This window comes from Achroia grisella, unplaced genomic scaffold (assembly GCF_030625045.1).
Source record: "Achroia grisella isolate CSIRO2021 unplaced genomic scaffold, CSIRO_AGI_Agris_v1 utg558, whole genome shotgun sequence".
Classification (NCBI taxonomy): domain Eukaryota; kingdom Metazoa; phylum Arthropoda; class Insecta; order Lepidoptera; family Pyralidae; genus Achroia; species Achroia grisella.
Genome location: NW_026712938.1, coordinates 1,118,785 through 1,139,271, shown reverse-complemented (window position 1 = coordinate 1,139,271; position 20,487 = coordinate 1,118,785). Strand labels below are relative to the sequence as shown.

The 20,487-nt window shown below is 33.5% G+C and overlaps 1 protein-coding gene across 1 annotated transcript; it reads left to right on the top strand.

Moving 5' to 3' along the window:
- Positions 1–470: 470 nt before the first annotated feature.
- On the top strand, positions 471–20,279 carry LOC131848545 (nucleosome-remodeling factor subunit NURF301). The gene is made up of 18 exons (XM_059198447.1): positions 471–2,039; positions 3,354–3,636; positions 3,807–4,276; positions 4,467–4,694; positions 4,783–4,955; positions 5,780–5,977; positions 6,267–6,504; positions 6,700–8,540; positions 9,035–9,266; positions 9,350–10,437; positions 10,826–10,940; positions 12,007–12,221; positions 15,023–15,203; positions 15,611–16,152; positions 17,516–17,700; positions 17,969–18,136; positions 18,847–19,127; positions 19,669–20,279. Exons 1-18 carry the CDS (start codon positions 1,016–1,018, stop codon positions 19,872–19,874), a joined length of 7,668 nt encoding a protein of 2,555 aa, XP_059054430.1. The 5' UTR covers positions 471–1,015; the 3' UTR covers positions 19,875–20,279.
- The last annotated feature ends 208 nt before the right edge of the window (positions 20,280–20,487 follow it).

Genomic DNA, 20,487 nt, shown 5'->3' with positions numbered 1-20,487 from the left:
GGATTCATTCACTAAGAAAAGAATCACTAGGTTTTCAACCATACAATTGCTAAATCATTTCGTTTCATCGGCGCCGGGATATAGCTGGCTATTTTCCTGATTTTGTTGATTAGTATTTTCCTAATTTAGTTTTACTTTTCTTTTCTTTTCTTTTCTACGTATGATTGGTAGGTCTAAAACTTAGATTGTCACTTTACCATAGAGGTAAAACTTTATGCGTCTCACAGACGCTGTGCAAGTTACCAATATTACAAATAAACAGTGATTTCCGATATACAATTCATTAGAGTGACTATCTATAGACTTATTATTAAATATATAACATATATACACATATTGTAATTTATTTTATTAAAATTTTTGTATATATTTTAAGTCATATTTTTAATATTTGATATAGTTACAAATTATAAAGCACTGAATTGATAATTGATGAAGTACTAACTAAAGAAAATGGCTACCCATACGCTTTTCATTCTGTATATTCAATAAAGTGTTCTGTGTAACAGGTCTGCAGCATATAAACTAATTTACTACGATTACAAATTACATACTGTGATTCTATTATTATACATTTTGTCGTAAATAATATCTGTTTGGCAAAATTCTCAACCCTTGTCCACAATACTGGGCTAAAATTCTAATGGAAGTATGAAAACGACATGGCGGACTAGTAATTGACCAATAGGAAGCCAGCATCTAAGCGTTTCAGAATTGATATACTCTCATTTCGCGTCATTAGGTTTTTGGAGCCTTTCCTCATTTACAAATTGAAAATATTTTCTTATAACATTGATTTGAACGCCTTCTCGTAAGTTTAAATAAAGCATCGTGTGATTTTTGTGTGAAATTAGTGAGTGACGTTCAATTTGTGGAAAGCATTATAAACGGCTGGGATCATGACTGCGTTGGATTTAGGATGAACTGAAATGCAATTCCATCGTTTTGTTTTTGTAAACAAGACATGTTTTTGTGGCACACGTGCGAAACAGTACATAATTGACAGTTGCTATCAATGATGTCGGGAAGGGGGGCGAAGAAACGTGGGAGACCCCCGAAATCTGGATGTTTTGAAAAGAACAGGAAATTCCAATATCATTTATTGAAAAAGCCGAAATATTTACAAGCACTAAATGTGGGATCGACTTCTCTTGTAAGCACGCCTTCTGCATCTAGAGCATCTTCTCCACAAGGAAGTGACATTAGTAAACGTAGTACGCGAAAACAGAGAGGAGGAAAATCTCATAAAAGTAAGAGAGGTGGATTGTCAAGTGCATATTCGCGAAGGGGCTATAATCCTCAGGCCGCAGAATATCATGAGTCGGAATATCATTATGGGTCCGATTTCGGAGATGAATACAGTGATAGATCTGAACCAGAAGATGATCGCGCTAGCGAAAGTTCGGAAGGAAGCGCTGGGGAAGGTGCCGCCAGTGACAGCGATTTTTCTGTGAGTAGTTACAGCACAACAGGGGGCATTGTCAAGAAAGTTGGCAGCAATACAATCCGTCTACCTAGCCCGGATCCTCTATGGCTACAGGACGAACGACAAATCCCCCCACTGGAACTTCCTCCATCATCAGATGATTTAATCATACCTCAAAATTTAATTTTACAAGTAGTTGGTATTTATGAAGTTTTACGACATTTTAGACATTTGGTGAGGTTGTCCCCATTTCGTTTAGAAGATTTGTGTGCAGCTTTAAGCTGTGAAGATCAGAGTACTTTACTTATAGAAGTGCATATAATGCTGCTTAAGGCCTTACTGAGAGAGGAAGATGCTCAACAGACTCACTTTGGTCCTCTAGACCATAAAGATAGTATAAATATTACTTTATTTTTACTGGATGTCATGACATGGCCTGAAGTACTAAGGATCTATGTAGAAAGTGATAAGTCTTTTGATCAAAATGTCTTAAAAATTTTGAATTCATGTGAATACCCATTTGCATCTATAGAGAACAGAGTAGCTGTATTACAATTCTTGTGTAATCAATTTCTAATAACAAATCCTGTACGTGATGACCTGCTGAGTGAAGGTAAGTACTTAAAAGTTCTATCTTACTATATTCTACATATAGAAGATTCTTAATAAGATTTGACTAAGCAGGCGACTCAAACGAAGTCATATATGTAATAAAAATAAGGAGGAAATTTTGATTGTATTTTTAATATGTATAATATATCAGACTGCTTTAGTTATTTTTTTACTTTTATAAATAAAGTTAGTTTTATAAATAAATTAACATTAGAAAAAAATATTGGTTCATAGGTACAATAGGGATGGGGAATAATAATTAATATAAAATTTAAATAAAGAATATATATATATACACCAATAAACTATGAGAGACCATCCTATATGTCTTTAGTTGTCACCAATATTAATTGGTAGGATATTATATATTTATTGAATTAGCCTATAATGATACCACAATGTACTTGGAAGATGACTCTGTATAGCATTAGTTGTTTATAAACCTGTGTTTTTTAATATATATAGAATAGAATTATCATAGGTAAAGTCAGATTCTACAGCATGCAGCAGTCTTAAAAGGCTTAAAATATTAAAGAATATTTTTTAAGTGACAATTAAGAGTGTATCCTCTGGAAGTTATGGCCTATGTGACATAAGCATTGTGCATTGCAAGCATTGACCACAAAAAATTTATCAATAAAATTGCATCAACCTATGAAATCATTCCGAATTCAATTTACATAACTCGGGAGGATATTAATTGGAATTTTTGTCTCTAAGTAAAATTGCATTAAGCTTCTTTAAATATGTATAACACAATAAACCTTTGGTTATTCAAATATCTGTTATCATTATGATTAATTTTAAATATTGTGGTCCAGTATATGCAATAAGTATTTTACTTATGTAATTTTTGTTGATTTATCTAATTAACTATATTTCAATTGTACATTCATTCTCTCTTTGGTTGAATGATGTTCTTTCATATAGAATATATCTGTCAATACTTGTACTCTTAAATTAGACATACAGAGTATAATTAAATTGTCATGGGAGTCCATTTTTAACCATTGTTGCCTGATATTATGATTTATGTTCAAGAAATATATCTATTGTGAATAGGCAACTACATATTTGAACTTTTTCTAGAGCAGGTATCAATTCAAGAAATTAACAAACTTGATAAATAAATAAAATATTCTTATTAGAGATTAAGGTCATTATTTTCTAATTATAACATTTAGTTTTTTAAGAGATATTATCCATCAAAATAAGAAAGCTCTAGACTGCCAAGTGATCTTAATATAGAAGATAATGAAATCTATTTTGCATCTTATTTTGTTATATATTAATGAATCTTTTTTTATTTCTACAGTTCCTATACATTATGATGATCACTGCAGAGTGTGCCACCGTTTGGGGGACCTTTTGTGTTGTGAAACTTGTCCAGCTGTATTCCATTTGGAATGTGTGGATCCACCTTTAGTTGATGTACCATCTGAAGACTGGCAGTGTGCACTTTGTAAACAACATAAAACAATTGGTGTAACTGATTGTTTGCCAGATGCCGAAAAACAAGGTTTACTTTGTCGCCATGAACATATGGGTTTTGATCGCCATGGAAGAAAGTATTGGTTTATTAGTCGCCGTATATTTATGTAAGTATTCAAATACACTATTATTATTCATTATGTAGTGTCATATTGTCACAGTGCAGTGCCTTCGATGAATTGCAGTGGTTTGGCCTAATCTAAAAGCAATGTCATATTATACTCTATTTCACTTTAAATTAAATTAAATTTTCAATTATAGAAATTTATTGTTTTAGAGAATCTGAAAATGGTCATGTATGGTATTATTCAACCCCTCAACAATTTCAAGAACTATTAAATGTATTAGATGCTCATGAGATGGAAACTCCTCTGGTCCGAGAATTATTAGAAACAAGACAAGAAATTACTAGGCAAATGGAAATTACGGAGCGATTAACAAATCAAGCAAAAGGAAATCGAAAATCCTACTTAGAAGTAGAGAATTCAAATATTTTAAAACAAAGGAAAGTGAATGAAGAAACAAAGCTACATGAACAAAATGTAGGATTGAAAATTGATGATGAAAAATCAGAAAATGATTCTACATTTGTTTCTGATGATATGGTGAATGAAGTCACGGTAACCAGTGAAGACATGTTACAAGTGGATAATGAAGAGTCCGATGTAGCCGATGATACTGATGTGAAGAGAAATAAAAGTCATAACAACAAAACTAGGTCATTAACACAGAAGAAAACTGAAGAAGGTAATTATGATTGAAAACCGTGGGAAGTTTTATTGAATTAAATAATTTATTTACAGAATACAGTGCTCATAGGTTTTAACTACAATTAATCATAATGTCCAGTGTATACAGCTTGCATAGCTGAAAACTTCTATGTAAAAAGTATGTAACATTATTTTTATATTTACTGTAATATATTATTTATTTTCAGTTTCTGAAAGAGTAACACGGTTAAAATCTAATCAAATATCAAATGGAACATACTTATTCAAATTAGGAAATGAAAATTCATTTAAGAATTATGTAAATCAATACTCTATTAATCCTCTGGCATTGAACAAACCTCAACGTAATGAAGAAAGAGATAAAAAACGCTATATGGCACACAAATTTTCATTATCTTCAGGACAAGAATTTAAATGGGTTGGACTTCTTAATGGTTGGTCATTAATGCGAGTTATTGAACAATTATATATTTGAATAAATATGCTATGCAGTATATTCATAATGTATATATTTCATTCCAGCTACAAAGCCATTATTAGTTGCTACATTGAGACAAACTTTACTACAACTAGAATCCAATATAGTGATCCAGTTTATGCATCCTAATTGGTCTTTGTTAAGAAAACCGTGGGTGCAAGCGGTACAACTTTGCCAGGCTCCACGTGATTTTTCTAGAGCCCTATGCGTTTTACAAGTGAGTATTGCTAGTTAAAGTTTTCTCTTGTAAATATTTGGAGGTCAATATGACCTCCAAATATTTACAATTTAGATATGAAAGTTTGAGTTAGCATATTAAACTTGGTCCAAGTGAATAAACCAAATCCTATTGTGAACTATGTAAAATGTCATTTTTATACCTACCTAAGTTTTTATGTTTTAATATCACTGCAACGTACAGTACTAGACATGATTTTACCTTGACCTACACATTTCCTTGTATTTGTGGTACCCAAAAAGGCAAAAAATGTACACAAATGTAAAGAGTCGACAATATAAAATACCATGGTGGTTGTGGTGCTGTGGTAGATGAGAGATTGACATGGGATGCAGACATAATGTTAATAATTAAAAGAATTAGAAAACTAGTATAGATGTTTCAAAAATATTAGAGATCTCGGAAATGAAACGCTGACAATGTACTTTATACTGTATTTACTCATGGAGTTTAATTAACCTTAACAATTAAAAGCAAGAATAACTGAATCATGCTGTAATAGATCAGTAGACAACATATTAAAATAAGTTTCCTAAGTAAGAATTTAATAGAACTTTAAAGTTGTATTTTGGAATAGCTTTCCTTAACCCACTTCAGAACTGCAGCTGTTGGTCATTAGACTTCATAATACAACTACTTAACTAACATAACCATTACAAAAGCTTTCAACTGGAAGGAGGGTCTCATTGTTACTGTCTCACAGGACGCTCATTGGTGGAAGTGTAGAATAATAATTTGGGTTTATGGGTTATTTAAAGTTATGTTTTTAGTATATAATATATAATTTTCACAAATATTTTTAGGCATGTATAAAAAATGTGGTATGGATGCCAGCTTGGCATGAGCAACTTGGGCATGTAAGATTAATACGAACCACGGCTGCCGAGCGGGAAGAACGTAAAAAACTAGACAAAAGAGAAAAAAAAGAAAGGGATGAAGAAGAAGAACGTTATAGAACTGGTTACAATTTTGTTAAATATACATTAGGCTTCCGACATCAGGTAATTTGTAATAACGAAGATGGATGAGAGGTATAAAGTTTGTAGGAACATGAAACCTTAAAAATAGATTAATAAATTGTAAAGCTAATTATTTAAGGAAATGTATACTATTGTATTGTAGTCTTGTAAGTTTAATAAAACATCTTAAATAACATTAAATTCTTAAATACCGCAAATGGAATCTTTGTTAGACGTAATAATATCTCTGAGAGCAGTTTCATTTTCTTACTACTTTAAACAATTTTATGCAAGAATTATGTCTTATATATTTATTATTTAATACTTTGAGGTGTGGAAACAAAAAGGAGAAGAATACAGGATTCATGGACAATGGGGATGGCTATGGAACTCAACTACTAGAAAGTATAAGAAACATAACATGACACCGAAACTAAACCTTAATAAAGGACCTGCCAAAATTGCAGTTAGAGTTAGAGAAGGAAGCACAATTAAAGTATTAGCTGTTGAACCCAAAACATATGAATATTTAATTTCTGATAAAACTGACAAGGATGTTCTTGACAAATGTAAGTAACTTGTTTATAATAATAAATGTTACTTTATTTATATATTTTTATAAATAAAATTAAATAAATTTTATACTCAATTATGCCCCAAATTGTAAACGCTTCATTATACCATTATATCTTAGCAAGTGTATAAAAGATTCTATTTGATCATTGTCTTTTAGTGTGTAACACATTGATTAAATAATTTTTTAGTACCCCCATCGATGCGTAATTTATCAGTGGAAAAAGAAGACACTGACGATTTCGAAGAAATTGATGTAGAAAAATCTTTGAGTTCTTCTACAAGAAGATATTATCCGAAAATAGCAAGGAAATCTAAATTGGATGAGTTCTTAACACGACGTACTTATTTAAAATTTATGGAAGAAAAGAAAATAGCAAATCTTTTAACCAAAGTGAAAAAAGAGGATGTAGATATCAAGAATGAAGATGATAAAAATATTGATGTTGAGAATGATGAGCCAGAAACTGAGTTTCCATCTATTTGTGAAGCAACAAAAGAAAGTAAACAGAATAACATAGATGATTCTTCTAATAAGACTGCTGACTCATTGAGAGATCGATATCAGAAACTAGTAGCATTAACGAAACATTATAAATGTTATTCCAATAATTGCAACAAAATGGATTCTACAAATTTCCTTCAAAGTTCAGCCTTAAAAATCAATTGTTATTCACCATTATGTATTCTCAAAGGAAAACTGCTGAATGAATTGTTGACAGTATTAAAAGGCGATATTAACAACTCTACCAGTAGTATTCTAACAAGTTCAAAAGAAAACACAAAAATGTCAATTCTAGAACAATACTTATTAGGGAAGAGTCCATTTCCAACTGTAAATAGTAATGAAAATATTTTAACAGATTTATTGTCTGCTGTGGCCTGCGCACAAGAATGTGATAATAAGAGTACAGATGGTTATGTGAAAAGGAAACTAAGTAGCGATTGTGACACTGGGGCCGTTGTAAAGTTTGAGAAAGATGACCGTATAATGTCTCCTCTTAAATCCGAGAGTACATTAGAAGAATCAGCTGTACCAGCTGTAGGTAATGAAATGGATATTGATATTACTTGCAATAATACTGAAGAAAATGAAGTTGAAATAGGTCCTTTAAAAGAATTGACTGACCCTGATCAGAATATTGATGATAATCTACTGGATTCCGATTCTGATAAAACTAGGCCGCCTATACCAAAGTTAAGAATAACTAGAGGTAGATCATCTAAATTACCCAATAATTGTTCCACGACACCAAGTGATAACGAAAATAAAGATTCTACATCATATAAATGTTCAGTAACCTTATCTAAGACCAATGACAGTAGCAAATATCGTGCTACAGTTAATAGGCGGTTTGGGCTTACTAAACCGAAAAGAGACGATAAACCTATTAAAGAAGAAACGGCTGAAGATGGTGTGGTAAGAATATATTCTGCTAGCAGCCCTCATGGTAAAATATACTTGAAAAGAGTACAAGCCACAGCACTTGAAAAGAAGAAAAAAAGAACGCCAGTCAAGTATCCTCTATGTTCCACTTTTCACACAAGAAGTAAAGCAAAAACCTTAATGGTTTTGCCACATCATGAATTGAGAAAAATTTCGCGACAAGCTGGACATAATACCGTATCTGGCTTTAGTCATAGTGCTAAACCAAATCAGACTGTGTGGCCTTATCCTTGTGCAAGGCCTTTACTCAAAACATGCTGGCTATATCGCACAGTAAATTTGCATTGGCTTGCAAGTGCAGCTTTACAACTTCGTATAATGTGGGCTTGTTTACGTTGGGATGATATGGCTGCTAAAGCTGGAACTGCTGATGGAAAGCATCAATTAACAACTGATACAGAAATTGTTTCTTTAGAATTGTTAAAGCACCGTCACATAGGACAATTTTCTGAACGTACACAGTATCTTCGTCGCCGAGTCGTTATACCATTAGAGCTACCAAAAACTGTACGTGAAGTAACTTCGATACGCAGTGGCTTGCGGAAAAGGAAACGTGCGGAATCGCCACAAAATACTGAACCTCAGGTAAATGTTCCATATTCAATATTTATCATAAATTTTAACCTGATTTGTTTTATATCAATTATTATGTAAAGCTAAATTTTCAGTTAAGCAAGATTGCATATGTAGTGAGATTACAGTTACTATTCTAAAATGAGGAATCCTGAATTATAATTATTTATATTGCTATACACATGGGTTTGTTTGCATCTCTTCACCGAAGACCTTGTTTATGGGCTTGTGTATGGCATGCGCCAGTGGCACTCAGTACTGGGATTTTAATACCCTATTTCTGGCCCTTTGCTATTACTTATCTCCAAGCGTAAATAATATTTCAAAAATATCTAGAAAATTGTGTTTGAATATTGTTTCTTGTTCATGTTATATAACTAAAATTTTCCATAAAATTTATCTAAATTAATAATTATTAATTTTGCTAGAATAGATAGATTCTTGCTAGAATTGTTGGTTTAAATAAAGTAATAGTAAAGAAATATTGAATAATATTGAAATTACAGGTTTCTGAAGAGTGGGTTGATGAAGATAAATTGGAATTATGGGAAGTACGTCAATATGGTGAACGCACTGAAAGAGCAACACCTGTTACTCGTACATCAACTGGTAAACTACCTCAGCGAACACAGCCACCACCACCCCCAAATGCTTCGGACCTCAAGGATAAAATGGAGCAACAATTGCGAGAACAAAGAGCTGCACATCAACAAAAAAGAGCACTCGAGATTTCTCAAGGTATTGTATTAACTAAAGTGTTCATGATTATTATTAAAATTATTTGCACATAATTGTGAACTCATGATTTATGTCCTTTTTAGAAAAATCTAAATCAACACCGAATTCTGGTAAGAGCACCCTCACTTCATTGCTGACAACAAATGCTAATACACCAACTGGTCAGAAAACAGTAATAGGCACTCGAAGGATTATCATGACAAAGGGAGCAGATGGTTCAACAAGAGTCATTAGTCAACCTGTTGGAGCAAGTACCAAAACGATACAAAATACTGATGTTCCATCAAAACCTACCGCAACACCACAAAAGGAAGGACCACAGAAAGTGCAAATAATAAGGGCGCCAGATGGTAAAATAACAGTTCGGGGATTGCTGGCTGGACAACAGCTAATTCAAATGCCCGATGGAAAATTGCACGTCGTGATGGCTGGTCAACAGGGAATCACTGGTCAACTGGTGGCAGCATCGCCCGCTTCGAAATCTTCAGACAATGAGAAAGAAGACAAAACGAAAGAAGCCAAAAACGCAGTCGAGGATACGAAAGCGACGGCGTCGCCGCGCGTCGTTACGCAACCGACACAACAAATCGTTCTGCAGGGTAATCGGCAATTAGTCGTGCAACCGCCGCAACAGGTGGTGGTGCAACAACCACAACAAGTGGTCGTCCAGTCGCCGCAACAAGTGGTGGTGCAACAAGGAGGAGCTAGAGCGAGCTTGCAGCCTCGCGTGCAGCCCGTACAGACGATGCTGGTGCAGGGCCAGCTCATGCAGCGTCCTGCCACGGCCGTCACGACCGCCACACCGCGCACTCCCGTCGCGCGCCCGCACACGCCTCGCGCGCGGCCCGCTTCTACTCAACAGATCGTAGTCAATAATCCCGTGCTCGTGCAGCAGATCGCAGCTGGCAAAATACAGTTGGCAACCGTGAATGGACAGCAAGTATTGATTAGACCTACTGGAAACAATCAAGCGCAGATAGTAGCGCACATAGGACAGAGCCCGGCGCCTGCTCCGCGACCGGTGGCACCGGCGGCAGTCGTGCCGCAGCCGCCCCCACCGCCGCAGCCGCAGCCGGTCCAGCAGCAACCGCTAACAGAGGATGAGATTGTTGAAAAGCGTCTACTCGTGGGTCAACCACCTGGCACAGTCATAAAAACTGTTACAGCACAGGTACTACTTTCAAATTTTCAATTGCATAGATATAAGTGCATTGTCTATTGGGTAGTGAGCTAGCAAGTTGATAACATAGAAAAGTTCTGATTTTAGTAGTACATATATAATGTAGTTTAACACTCATAAAATATATATAAGCATAGATAATATAAATAAACCATACATATACATTATACATAATTATATTACAACTGTTGTTTTTCGCAATATAAACGTCGTGAAATTGTAATGGTGTAACTGTAAACTTATTTAACATGTTAATATTCATGTAACGTAAATGTAGATATTCTACTAGGGCGCCAATTAACTTTTTTCAAAGTTAATATAAATATATATATATTGTATTTTAATTATTTTTAATGTTTTCATAATTTTTTTGTCACAGGTTATGCAAACCAGTAGTGGACCTAGTATAGTATTACAAGGTTTGCATGGATATTCATTAACACCTCAACAATTGGCTTTGGTGCAACATCAAGTAAAACAGCAACTATTGAAAGGTATTTTGATGAATTGTTTTACATACAATAACTACAGCAATAGTTACCACATTAAAAGATATATAGGTTACAAATTATAGAAATATATAAATTTTCTTTCATGAAGATCCTTCCCACTGACTGTCTAATTGCTATGGACTATATATAATTTATTATAATTCACTATGGTCTGTTAGCATGATTGAATTGTTTATTGCATAAATATATGAATATATCACATAGCTATATGAAGACGTATAATTAAAAAATACAGTACAGTGAATGAATTAAAAAAAAAGTATATTTTCTGAAATGAACATTGTATGTGATCATTTTTATACCAATACAATTTTATTCTATTTTAGGTTATTACTAAACTAGCTGTAACCGCGACTTCGCGACCTAAAACCTAAAATAACTTAACTTACTACTTACTTTACTACTTTTTAAATATTTTTTCATTATTTGGTCAAGGCGACCTTGACCAAACAACGAAAATATTTAATAATCTAACCCAATGAAAGAGTTTCATCGATTTAGCTTAAAAAATCATGATTCCCATACAGAATTTCATATAACTCAATCAACGGTCTAAAATATAAGTTTGAAGCTTCTATCTTTAAAAATGACTATTCTTCTATACAACCTTGCATCTACCCTTTCAATTCCTTACATCCCTCTTTTCACATTAAAAAGTAGCGTTTGTCTTTTCTCAGGGTCTAGACTATCTGAGTATCAAATTTAATTTTAGGTTTTAATTAGTAATTCAGTAGTTTTGGTGTGAAAGCGAGACAGACAAACAGTCAGATTTACTTTTTTAAATTTGATAATGCACCAGTGGAGGATGATAAGATAAACATGAGGTCAGGTCAGTTAGCCCATCATGATAAATTAACCTGGAATTTATCACGATGGTTTCCAGGCGAAATCGCGTGGAGGTCAACCTGACATGGCACATTGCTAGCAATGGGGTCGAGAGTCCACATCACTAACAATCCCCTTCCCCGGTCAGAGTTACCTTTCGCATTTATAATACTAGTAAGGATAAAGTTGCGGCAAAGAATCTTATTTCCTGAAACAATCGTAGCACAAGAGTCGACGGGCAAACAAGGCATGCTGGGCCCGAGGAAAATGTACCTGGCGGTGCAGCCCGCGCCGGGCGGCGGGCCGGGCGCTGCGACGGCGGCGGTGGGCGCGGCGCCGCTGCCGCCGCTGGCGCCGGTGGCGGCGCTGCCCGCCCAGCCGCTGCACGCGCTGCAGCCGCTGCACGCCGTCTCGGTCCCCGTGCCCATGCCGCATCAGGTAATTTATTACTACTAGCCAGGCGCCTCTCCGAGCGCCTCCGATTCGTATCGCAGGCGATCCGCTGTCGCATACCAGACTTGTAATCTGATAAGAAACGATCCCAGTGGGATTTATATTTTTACAGTGGCACTTAGGAACTCGAATCTAGACAAAATTGTGATATTTAGTTTTTGTAGCATGTAGTAACTTATTTGTGTAAACTCGATAGTGAATTGTAGGCGAGGCTCGAAAATTGATCGAAGTCGTTTAAAGGGAGACGATATCAAAACGAGTGCAACGTTGTTATTTAATATTTGTTTTGGTATTTTCTTTGAAAGGAAATTCACATTCGTATCTTGACATATACTGACGTTGCACTCTTTCTGATGAGAACCTAATATCTATCTCGATCGCATGAATTGTCTTGTTAAGAATTATGGAAGAGAGTGTTTTAATTTTCGTCCCTTTCATAGGTATTGTAAATTATAAGACTGGACGCAGTTTTACCATCGAAATATTGAGCAATAATACAATTATTATTGTTAAAATAAATACACCAAAGATAATTGTAAATGGTTGCAGTAGCTATATAATAATGTAATTATAATATCTATGTTGTTTTGGTATTTGACAATTGTTAGTACATAAGTTATATCTATAGTAGTTAATTAATAAATCAAGTATTGAAACACTTACCAAAATTTATGCAAAACTTAATATTACATTTTATTGACTTAAGTTTTGAAATTTTTACTTGATTCAAAAGTCATTACGTTTATTTAATTATTATGATATTAATACGATTATTCTTGTTATTTTCACTCAATTACCTGAAAATTTACTATTATTAATGATTATAGCTAATCATCATTTCGCAAGGCAACCTAAACGCTTGGCTACGGACCACGGATAGTATTACATATGACCTGCAATATATAAAGATTTTCTTGACGTTACAAAAAGCTAATATTACCTAGCTATATTTTTATGTTATTCATTCATTCATAATTTAAGAGCTGTGCTCTTGTCAGTGGATCTCCCGCCACCTTCCACGATCTTCTATGTTATAATATATAAATATTTAATTAGACGTTTAAATCTTTTATTAGATAATTTATGTTATTTTTATTGTCCGTTAGTCTTAGAGAGTTGTCTTCTTTCTTCCAATATTTAATAGTCAAAGATAGTCTTTCGCTACTGCGTCTCAAAAATATTTTCTATTCTACAGAATATTAAACTTTATGCCCTAATGGTAGTTTATTGAGAATCTACGTTTTAGTTAAATAATACGGTGAAAAATGGGGATAACCAATATATTACTACGGTTAGAAAATCGAATATCATCAAAATCATTGGATTTTAAATGTATGCGTAGTAATCAAAACTAGATCGTATGCCTAGAACTCGCAGTGCTATCAGTTTTGACAATTATCCGAGCGTTTAGGCTTTTTAATTAAATATTTGATATAATTTTATTAAAAATATTAAAATGTTATCTTATTTTAAATGAGCCCAGCGAAAATTTTTTATAGTTTTGGATATTTAAAATTATTATGAAGAAATGTCCAAAATATACATTGATGTAATTTCTTAATTGTCATTGATCAAAGAGTTAAGACGCCATATATGCATTTATATTTAATACAATTCCTAATATTTTATTTAAGGCAATTGTTATTGTATAGGTACCGACACACATGCTCAAAAGTTTAACAACGAACATGTTAACATGAGTATAATTCACCTAATAGCATATGTATGTAGAGTATTCGAATATGTGTATGCATATATTGACCGTATTTTTTATAATCGCTAAAACAACACAAACAAACGTTTTTGATCATGTGTTTCTGTGCCATTCATCATTGTCTGTCAATCTGATAGCATTTATAACTATATCATTATTTATATACACGCTTATACGTAAGAACTTAGTATTTTACCAACATGTATAATTCCTGATATACATATTTATCAATATTTGGTAAAATACAAAAAAAATAGGGAATGTAAAACTCGCCTTGTTAAACTGTGGGCTACTCAAGTGGCATTCCGTTTATAGGTTAAAGGATATTCTATATTTAAATCTTTAGTAAAATATCATTCTTCCATTTCATCTATTGTAGAACTTTTAGTAATCATGTCCGGTAAACAGTACTATAAATTTGTGCATTTAACTCGCAGATATGTTAATAATTTTTATACTAGTAAAATAGTGATATTTAAAATACATTTGGTATCAGGAATTGCTCATACACCACCTGTATAACTATGTAATTAAGCTATTACAGAACAAAACATTATTTATATATGACTAGTGCAATAGTGTCACTTAAATAAAATAATTTCAGTAATTCTTTGACTTTTATTTATCCAAGTCCTGTTTATTTATGTAAATTTATTTTCTTGTTATTATTTAATGGAAACGTTTTGTGGGGGTGTATGGGCAATTTTGTACCTAACTATAAATTAAAACATTTATTAAGAAACATATTTATTGAAATAGGGAATGGGAGATCATTCGAATATATTCATTAATGTAAAACATTTAAAAGTTTAAATACTTTTTATACTGATATATTCCCACAAACGAATTTTAAATGTTATTTGTTTCTTTTTACTTTTCCCTGTTTTTTTTTTTAAATAGTAATACATGTTAGTGATTTTATTTATTAATAAATTAAATAACGTATGATGCTACAATATAAAATATGAGGAATCTGGTAATCACTATGCTACTCGGATCAAATGGACTTCTCGACGATGAGTAAGTAGCTGTTAAAGTATTTTTTTATATTAGTTATGCCTTTTACTTTTAGGATGTTAATGAAGAAGAGAAATTAAAGAATGCGCCACTTCTAAATGGCGATGATAAAGTGATAAGTTGTTCCAAAACGGAAGAAACAAAAGGAAGTAACAATAAATCAGATATAATAAATACCAATCCGGAAGGAGTGCATGCTAATAAGTTCGTGCTCACACCCGATTATATACAGCAAAGTAAGTATTGTAGTTTAATTATTGCATAATATAATAACGCAAAAAGCGTAGTATTGTTTATGTATACTTCTCTTATTAAATACAATTCGGTAAAGATACAAAAGACTAATTTGTAAAAATAAAATAGCCATAATTTGTACTATTATTTATTATAAACTAGCGACCAACCCCGGCTTTACACGGGTGCAATGTTGATAATAAATATACCTACCTACTACAGAATGTCCTTATAAACAACGTTTACAGCTTTTTTGTCTATAGACAGTACAAAATTGTTTTTAATTTTTTAAATCATACATGTTTATTGGTCATATATACACTAAGTCTTACTTCACTTAATATCATATAGTTATGCTCGCTACTACCAAAAGATAATTCTATAGAAGGTATCACCCTTCATTTTTCAGCAATCAAAAGCGCCTTAAAACAAGAAAACCTAAATCCTGAAATCGAAGAGAAACTTCTACAGTTACAAAGATACCAAGAGAAACGTATGAAACCGGAACCGCACGTTGAACGAGAGCCAAGAGCGATCGTAGTCTCAGCGCAATCCCCTTCGCCACCGCCACGGCGTCGCGCTGTGTCGTCTCGCCATGACGATGATGATGAATGGGTAGACAGCAGTCCGCGCAAGCGGTCTCGTGCCGCACGCCAACCGTCGCCTCCGATTACACGCGCGGCGCCCCAGCCGCCGGCCAGCCTCCAGCAGCAGTCCGCACCCGCGCCCTCGCCTGTCCCCGTCCTTGCCGCCGTCCCCGTTCCCGCCGTGCCACCTTCCACGCACCCGCCGGCTTCACCCGTCCAGGCGTCATCGGCAGATGAACGACGCCGTGCCGCCTCTACTCACTCCCGCCTCCAAATGCTTCTATATAAACACAAAGAAATGCTGAAAAAGGACATAATAAAAAAACGAGGTCTTCTCGAAAAGGAACTCGGCGTAGAGATACAGGTAAATGTAGTCAACATTAATTAACACTAGGTTTACGGGCGTTTCTTATATATCTATCTCTACGAGCATCCGTCAAATTGACGGGTGGATGAAAATACGTATTTATTTTTAAAAAATCAATTTATTCAAACTAAGTCTGAGTTTAACAATATAAGGCTTCACGTAAAAATAAAATACTAATAAGTCAAATTTTTTGTTAAGTTATTACGAAAATGATAACAATAATATAAAGGCTATATAATCATATTTATCGAGGACATTTTTTACATACGTATTGAATTTCTTTTGTGCATTTTCCGCATACGATACGATATTTTTACAATACATACAGCAATTACTGCTTCTATTTTTATTACAGTAGCCCACTTGGCAACTTTTTCGCACTCCCGATGTTGAAAGTGACCGATCTGAAACGTCTGAACTGTAACCAACGTTCTCCTTGTTTTATCCAGCTAATTCATCGGCTAAAGAAAATATAAACTCCTTTCTCGATATTTTCGATCCGGTACACTCTTTGTACAATATCCATGCGTTTATCGCTGCCAAATCTAAAATATTATAAAAAACTTGGAGAGGCCATCGAAAACACCCTGCTTTCACACTATATTTGCGTGCCATCTGCTACCAAAGTCTGTGAAAGTTCCTTGTGTGTGTTGTTTATGTTTGCACCAACACATGAACTGAATATCTTTTCGATACGACATTTAGTCTGCTGCTCGCTTTGTGTTTCGAATAACGCGAGGATTTGACACCCGGGCTACACAATTCGTTATCGAGGCGCTATTGAGACTATGAGTTGGGGGGGGGGGGGGGGGGGGTCTTAACCCTTTCTTTTAGTCTTATATTTGCATTTAGAGGTATAATTTTACAAGCGAAGCAAATATATATGGATTGTTGACGTAATCAGCTAACCCGTCAAATTGACGGGTTCCGTAGAAATAGGTATACAAGATACAATTTTCAAAATTTATAAAGCTTAGGAAAATACTAATTGTGCGTATAAACTCTTTTAATGAAATTATAAATTTACGATGCAAAATAGATTAATGCTATGGTTTTTTGCATGTTTCATTTCAAAGTTTGAAATCCGTCAAATTGACGGGTCCCGTAAACCTAGTGTTAAAAACATAACATTCATTCATTTCTTTATTACACGCACGTAAGCCTAGAACGCTATAACTGCCAATGATTGCCGTTCTCTAACCTATTGCAGACCCTTGCTAGGCGTTCTGTATTCTGTGTTCTGTAGTGCTGTATAGTACAGCACTTCACACACTTCTCGGAAATCTTAAATATGCTTGTTTCGTTTTCGTTTAAAGTATTATTTTGTCAGAAACATAATTATTTTATATGGTTTTTGTAGAAAGAACTATCGGCCGAGTTGGCATTGCGGACACGAGCCGAACGCAGCAAACAAGAGGAAGTTCGGAGCGGTAAACGACGACCAACGCCGGCGGTCACTCGTGACTCTACTCCCAGAACCACTAAGAAAAATGTTAAAAAAGAGAAACTTCTTTGTATATGTCGAACGCCGTATGACAACACCAAGTAAGTTGTTATTGTGGAGTTCCAAAATTAGGCTGCTAAGTTTTGTCATTTTCCAAAATAAACCATACCATGTAGGTAGGTATGGCTTTTTTTAAAGCTGAACTATTTAAAAACTTACAAATTAATAAGTTCAAATACTTGCACAAAATTATATCCACCGATAACTTTCTGTTTTCAAGAAAATTATTTTTGTATCTTCATCAGTTCTATGCACAATTTTTTTATTCCTTTTACTTTACATTAGTCAATAATTATTCTTATCTTACAGGTTTTATGTAGGTTGTGAACACTGTAGCAATTGGTTTCATGGTGATTGCGTTGGTGTTACGGAAGAAATGAGTAAAACTATGGAAGAATATATTTGTACCGATTGTCGACGCGCTGAGGAGACACAAGAACTATATTGTCTCTGCCGGCAACCCTACGATAATTCACAGTTCGTAACCTGATATCACTCATTTTTGTTTATTTTAAAAGATTTTACAGAATATATTGGATGAGCATACGTAAATACCGGATGCTTTTTTTAAAGTTCAGTGAAAGTGCTTCTAGTTCATATAGCATTTATGCCGCACATACTTTATATGAACTATAAACACTATACATAATTAAACATAAATTACAATCAATAATAACACAACACAAGGTGTGTAGGAATGTGTTGGGAGTCTGTCCGCCATTTTTATCATAGTCATCTTCTATGGCGTAAAGACCTATAGGAAACGGAAGTATAATTAGTATATTGTCAACAAATATTATAGGCCATAATTAGTTTTTTTTAACAAAGGCTATTTTTATGACATTTAAATTTTAAATAATTACGTCTGCCTGCAGGCCTTTGTTTAGCATTGGACGTCTTCCGAACTGAGATGATGATGACGGCTGTCTACTATATTCTAATATTTTTTATGCTATATAATTTAATCAAATTGCCTTCATGTACTTATCATGACATACTTTTTGCCCATACTACTGTACGGGGAAAAAGTATGTCATATTTCTAAAGAAATAAATAAAATCAAATGAGAATTTTCTTATGTTATTATATGTATTTGGTGTCAAATATTGTACTATTTACAAAACCAAGATACTCAACCTTCACAAGTATTTTAGTTATATATATATATATATATATATTATTTTCAGGTTTTATATTTGTTGTGATCGCTGTCAGGATTGGTTTCATGGACGATGCGTGGGCATTCTCCAATCAGAGGCAGACAATATTGATGAGTACATTTGTCCCAATTGCCAAAAAAATAATTCTGTTAACTTTGCAAATATGAAAGAATTAACTGCAAAGGACTTTGAAAATTTAAAGAGGCTAATAAAGCAAATACAGTTACATAAAAACGCTTGGCCATTTATGGAACCTGTTGATCCTAGAGAGGCCCCTACATACTACAAAGTTATCAAAGAACCAATGGGTACGTAAATAATAGTGATAGATACCAGTATAATATATTTTGATGAAATTTGGCTTGAAATTTTCTGGTATACATATATGGTATACTCAATGGGATATTCTAGCATCCATTGTTTAAACCTTTTAATATTTAAGAATTGCATTAAAAGTATATGTATTTTTTAATTTTAGATAGTCTAAAATTAAAAAAAGAAACTGAATGTATATGTTAGAGGCTAATCAGAGATTGTAATAAAAAAAGATTAATAACTGTATAAATCGGTACTTACTAAGAATTTCTGTTTGTAACAGAACTTTATTTAATAACCTCCAAAAGTTTGCAACAAGATAATGTAATTTTTTTTCTAAGATAAAAAAAGCAGACAAGCGATGAGTACTTTGTTCATTTATCTAATGAACTGAATATATTATTTATGTAGTTAAAAAAATCATTAGGCAATACGAAACTGGTATAGGGTACTTACATGGATTCCATGAATGTCCTTCAGAAATCCTTCATACTTAATTTCGAACATTTGTTAAAAGTTCTTATTATTTTTCAGATCTCCAAACAGTAGAAAGGAAAGTGAATGAACAAATATACAGTACGTTAAGTGAATTTATTGGTGATATGACAAAAATTTTTGACAATTGTAGATACTTTAATCCTAAAGACTCTGAATTTTATCGTTGTGCAGAAGGTCTAGAAGCTTTCTTTGCACAGAAAATTAAATACTTTCGTGAAAAATTATTTGAATCTACTCAATGATAAGTGCCAGTGTATAGTGTTTTAAACTGTGATTAACCTGTACTGCAGAAATATTAAAAAGACTATGAATTCATCTATGTTATAGGTTCTTTGCAACCTGGTAACATCTGTAAATTGTACACAAATAAATTGAAAATATTATTTATATATAAATGATGTTGAAAATATCTATTGAGTATGTCAGTGTGGTACCTCTAAATATTTATTGTATTTATTACCTGCTTTACAAATTCGTAATTGAAAGCTGACTAGCTCTTTAGATATAAAATTATTGACAGAATAATTATGTATGTATCAGTTCTGTGAAATATTATGTTAGCTATTGTATCTTAGCACCTTTAGTTATTTTAGAAGCCTATAGATTAAGACAAACAACTTATTGTATGTAAGAAATAAATTTTTAAAATACACATCTACGTGATGATTTAAGTTTTTAGGATTTTAGTATAAAATTCTTTATTCCTGTGTATACTCAAATTCGCCCACTATCCATATCTATAACTATAGAGAAAGCAATGCAGGTGTTCGCAACAAATGCAGCTCGCTGAAACGGACCTACAATGTATCCATGCACAGGTCAAGTGGCCATTGAGACTAGAATCCTAATGGTGTT